The sequence below is a fragment of the Coptis chinensis genome, chromosome 5 (genome assembly GCF_015680905.1).
Source record: "Coptis chinensis isolate HL-2020 chromosome 5, ASM1568090v1, whole genome shotgun sequence".
Taxonomy (NCBI): domain Eukaryota; kingdom Viridiplantae; phylum Streptophyta; class Magnoliopsida; order Ranunculales; family Ranunculaceae; genus Coptis; species Coptis chinensis.
This window is the reverse complement of record NC_141460.1, coordinates 22487680-22492027: the sequence shown is the minus strand read 5'-3', so window position 1 is coordinate 22492027 and position 4348 is coordinate 22487680. Positions and strand designations below refer to the sequence as shown.

General features: G+C 39.6%; 1 protein-coding gene across 1 annotated transcript; it reads left to right on the top strand.

The window, feature by feature from the left end:
* The first annotated feature begins 221 nt into the window (after positions 1 to 221).
* LOC147497102 (uncharacterized) lies at positions 222 to 1424 on the top strand. The gene has a single exon (XM_086562758.1). It carries the CDS (start codon positions 222 to 224, stop codon positions 1422 to 1424), a length of 1203 nt encoding a protein of 400 aa, XP_086418884.1.
* Positions 1425 to 4348: the final 2924 nt, after the last annotated feature.

The following is a 4348-nucleotide window of genomic DNA, read 5'->3' as shown; positions in this document are numbered from 1 at the left end:
GTTAGTGGAAGAAACACAAGAGGATCAAGAATCAAATGTAGATATGAGGGTGAATGACACTCAAGTATTAGAGCAAAATCTCAGGAGTGGCTACAAACCTCAGTGGCAGAAATAGCAGACTTATCTTCCAGCTACCAGATCCAGATCACGGTCTAGGACTGGGACTAAGGATAATTAATTAAAGGTGTCTCACACCTTCTAATAAAAGACTTATATTCTCAATGAGGTGCTTTTTTTGGAATATAAGAGGGATTGCGAATGACAAATCTCAAAATAGGCTATCGAAGCTCATTAATAAATGGGATCTTGACATTGTTGGGATCGCAGAACCTATGATCAATCCCAATGATTTCTCTAAGGCCTATCTACAATCATTGGGCATGAGTTCTTCTTTCTATTACAACTCAAGCCAGAACAGAGTTCCTAATCTTTGGATTCTATGGAAGTCTTCAATGGCCACTCCGAATCTTTTGCATTACTCCAACCAACAGTTAACAGTGGAAGTCGACGGAGTACTGATCTCGATTATTCATGCAAATTGCATGTATGTGAGCAGAAGACATTTATGGTCTGAACTTCAGCAGATAAGCTCCTGTAATCTGCCTTTGTTAATTCTGGGGGATTTTAATGCTTACTTGAGTTACTCAGAAAAAAAGGGAGGAAACAGACCAAATACAGCAGCTATGAATGACTTCAGAGATTTAGTGGGAAACAATCATCTAATGGAAGTCCCCTGCAATGGTTTTCATTTTTCTTGGTGGAGTAAGCAAGTCGAAAGATTCAAAATATTAGGGAAATTGGATAGGATGTTTACTAATATCATGTGGAGTTCCAAATTCCCTGGCTGGAACTATAAAAGCTGCAATAGGCTTTGCTCGGATCATTCTCCTTTGGTGGGTCGATGCACTGATACTCCTAGACCAAAGAATATTCCATTCAAGTTCTTTAAGATGTGGTGCTCACATCCAACTTTCAAGGATATGGTTAAAGAAAATTGGGAGTTACCAGTTTTAGGGCACTCAATTTTTATTTTGACGCAAAAACTGAAAAGGTTGAAGAGTGTCTTGAAAAAGTGGAATAAGGAAGTCTTCGATAATATAAAATATAAAGTTGAAGAAGAAGTTGCAATTTTGGAGCGGATGCAAGCACAGTTTGAGCAAGGTAATATAGATGAAGAGTTCACTATGCAAATGGTAGACCAAGAAAATAAAGTAGAGCTTTTACTGGAGCAAGAACAAATGTTCTGGAGGCAGAAATCAAGAACCACCTGGGACAAAGACAATGATAGAAGCACTAAGTTCTTTCATGCAATGGCTAACCAAAACAGAAGCAAGTCTTCGATCTCTGAACTGAAGAATAATGAGGGGATCACACTCATAACTCAAGAGGACATATATAGGAGAATTCCTAGTCAAGCATTATGAGGAAAAATTCAAAAAGGCAGAGACAGTATTGGATTGGGATCTTATACAAACTATACCACAAATGATAACTGAAGATGACAATGCAAGGCTATCCTCCATCCCAAATGCCCAAGAAGTGAGGACCGCAGTCTTCCATCTAAAAGCTGATAGCTCACCAGGACCAGACGGATTCACTAGATTTTTCTTTCAACAATGTTGGGATATCGTGGCACATGATTTAGTCAGAGCCATTCAATATTTCTTTATTAAATTGAGACTCCCAGTTAGTGTTAATTCAAATTTCATTGTTTTGATTCCAAAGGAAAAAAAATGCCAATCAAGTGAGCAAATTCAAGCCTATTTGTCTATTCGTGTTTAAAGTTATCACCAAGATCCTAGCCACAAGATTGAGCCCAATTGCAGAAAGGATCATCAACAAGGAACAATATGGTTTTATCCTTAACAAAAATTCTCAACAAGCCATTGGGCTAGCTTCGGAGCTAATCAATGAGCTTCAAATTCCTCGGTATGGGGGCAACATAGCAATAAAGATTGATATAACTCAAGCTTTTGATACATTGGATTGGGAATTCCTATGGGTTGTCTTACATCAGGTGGGGTTCTGTGAGGTCTGGATTCAATAGCTTAAAGGAGCTTTTTCTAGCAACTCTATGTCTATTATGCTCAATGGTGGTTCAAAAGGTCATTTCAATGCAGAGAGAGGACTTAAACAAGGTGATCCAATTTTTCCTATGTTGTTTGCTTTGGCGGAGGACTATTTAAGCAAGAACATCAGTAAGCTTGTTCAGGGAAAAAAAAATCAGCCTATGGTGGTAAATGCTAAATATTGCAGTCCTCGCATTTAATGTTTGCAGATGATGTTTTTTTATTCAGTAATGCTAATATGCGATGTACTAGACAACATGTCAGGCTTCTTAACATATACCAAGATTCCTCAGGGCAAAACATCAACAAGGATAAATGCAAGATATTCCTTAGTCCATGAGCATCAGAAGAAGAACTATCATTCAGGAGACTCTGAATATCAAGGAAGGATCCCTACCTGAGAAATATCTAGGGGTACCTCTTGTTATGGGGAGAGTAACAAAAGATGCACTTGCTCCACTTGTTGATAAGATCAGAAGGAAAGCTTCAGGATGGGCTGGGAAACTCTTATCTTTTCAAGGAAGAGTAGTCCTTGCAAGGCATGTCCTCAATAGCATTCCAGTGCATAACATGGCCATATACAAGTGGCCAAAATCAATGATAAGGGAATGTGAAGCCATAATCAGGAACTTCATTTGGAGTGGAAACCCAGCACAAAGGAAGACTATCACAGTGTCATGGGAGAAAGCATGCAAACCTACAGAGGAAGGAGGCCTCGGGCTAAGGAAACTACAAGATATCAACCCTTCAATGCTCATGAAATAAGCTTGGAGCTTACTAACAGAAGACTGTAATTGGTCTGCTTTCATGAAAGGTAAGTATATCAATCACACAGGGGGGTGGTCGAACTTCAAAACCTCCACAATTTGGAATGGTATCAAATGGGCCTTGAGAGAAATGGAGCATCTTCATGGATGGACTGTGGGGAATGGCTTCTCTATCAATTTATGGAGAGAGAATTGGTTGTTGCAGAAACCAATATGTGACTACTTCCAAGCCGAAAGAAAGGAAATTGTTAAATTTCAAGCTACACTCAGCGATTTCATTCAAGGTGATACTTGGCAATTTTCTGAATCGATGATTCAAGTATTACAGAAACTCGACATTGATCTAGCCACTATTCAGAAGCAGGATAGCTCAAGGGAAAATACAAGGATATAGATAGCCTCAACTACAGGGGAATTCATAGCTTCGGCAGCCCATGAAGCCATAAGGAAAAAAGCTACAAAAATCTCATGGTGTAAATATATCTGGAGCTCTAAAGTTCTTCCGAGGACTCAGGGTATAGCTTGGAAGTTGGCACATGGGGCAGCTCGAACAGACGACAACCTACAAAAGAGAAAGGCGCAACTGGCTTCAAGGTGTTGTATATGCTACACTCATGAGGAAACTCTGGAACATATACTATATCGATGTGCTTTGGCTATAAGAGTTTGGAAATATGCTCAGGATATTTTCAGCATTCGTCAGGAGCTAGAGTCCTTCAATGATGTGCAACAACAAGGTAAACATTTTAGTTCTCTCATTCTAGACATGTGGAAAGCTTGCTTCTTAACAGTAATGGTAAGTCTTTGGAAGAATAGAAATAAAGTGTTGTATGATGAAAAAGTTTCTAGCTATTCACAAATTTGCTACATGGTAAGAAGGGCTACCATAAGAGCGCATCATCAATCAGAAAGTCATATGGAGAATATGGTACATGACTTAAAGATCCTCATGTCCTTTAACCTCCATCACAAGTTAAGAAGAGCTCCCAAGATCTTTGAATGCTACTGGACGCTCCCTCTACCGGGCATCATCAAGATTAATACTGATGGGTGTTCGAGAGGAAATCTGGGAAGAGCAGGATGGGGACTTGTGCTTCGAAATTATAAGGGAGAATTTGTCGGAGCTGCAGCAGGAGGATTGGGAGTAACTACCAATTATCTGGCAGAAACGGTGGCCATAGTGGAAGCCATTAAAAAAGCATTAGAGCTCGGATGCAAATATATATGGGTAGAAAGTGACTCGACAGCGGTAACTCAAGCTTTTCAGGAAAATAAGATGCATTGGAGAGTTAGAGGAATCTGGCAAACTCTGAAGGCGCAAGCAACATGGATCAACATCACCACCATTTGGAGGGAGACTAATCTTGGAGATGATAGTTGTGCTAAACATGGTGCAAATTTAACGCAGGGAGAAAGAAAATGGTGGGACAGTAGACCTTCATTCATGAAAGATCTAGAGAATCACTACACCACCTACTTTCGATTTGTCCACTAGTATTTTGATGTATTTGG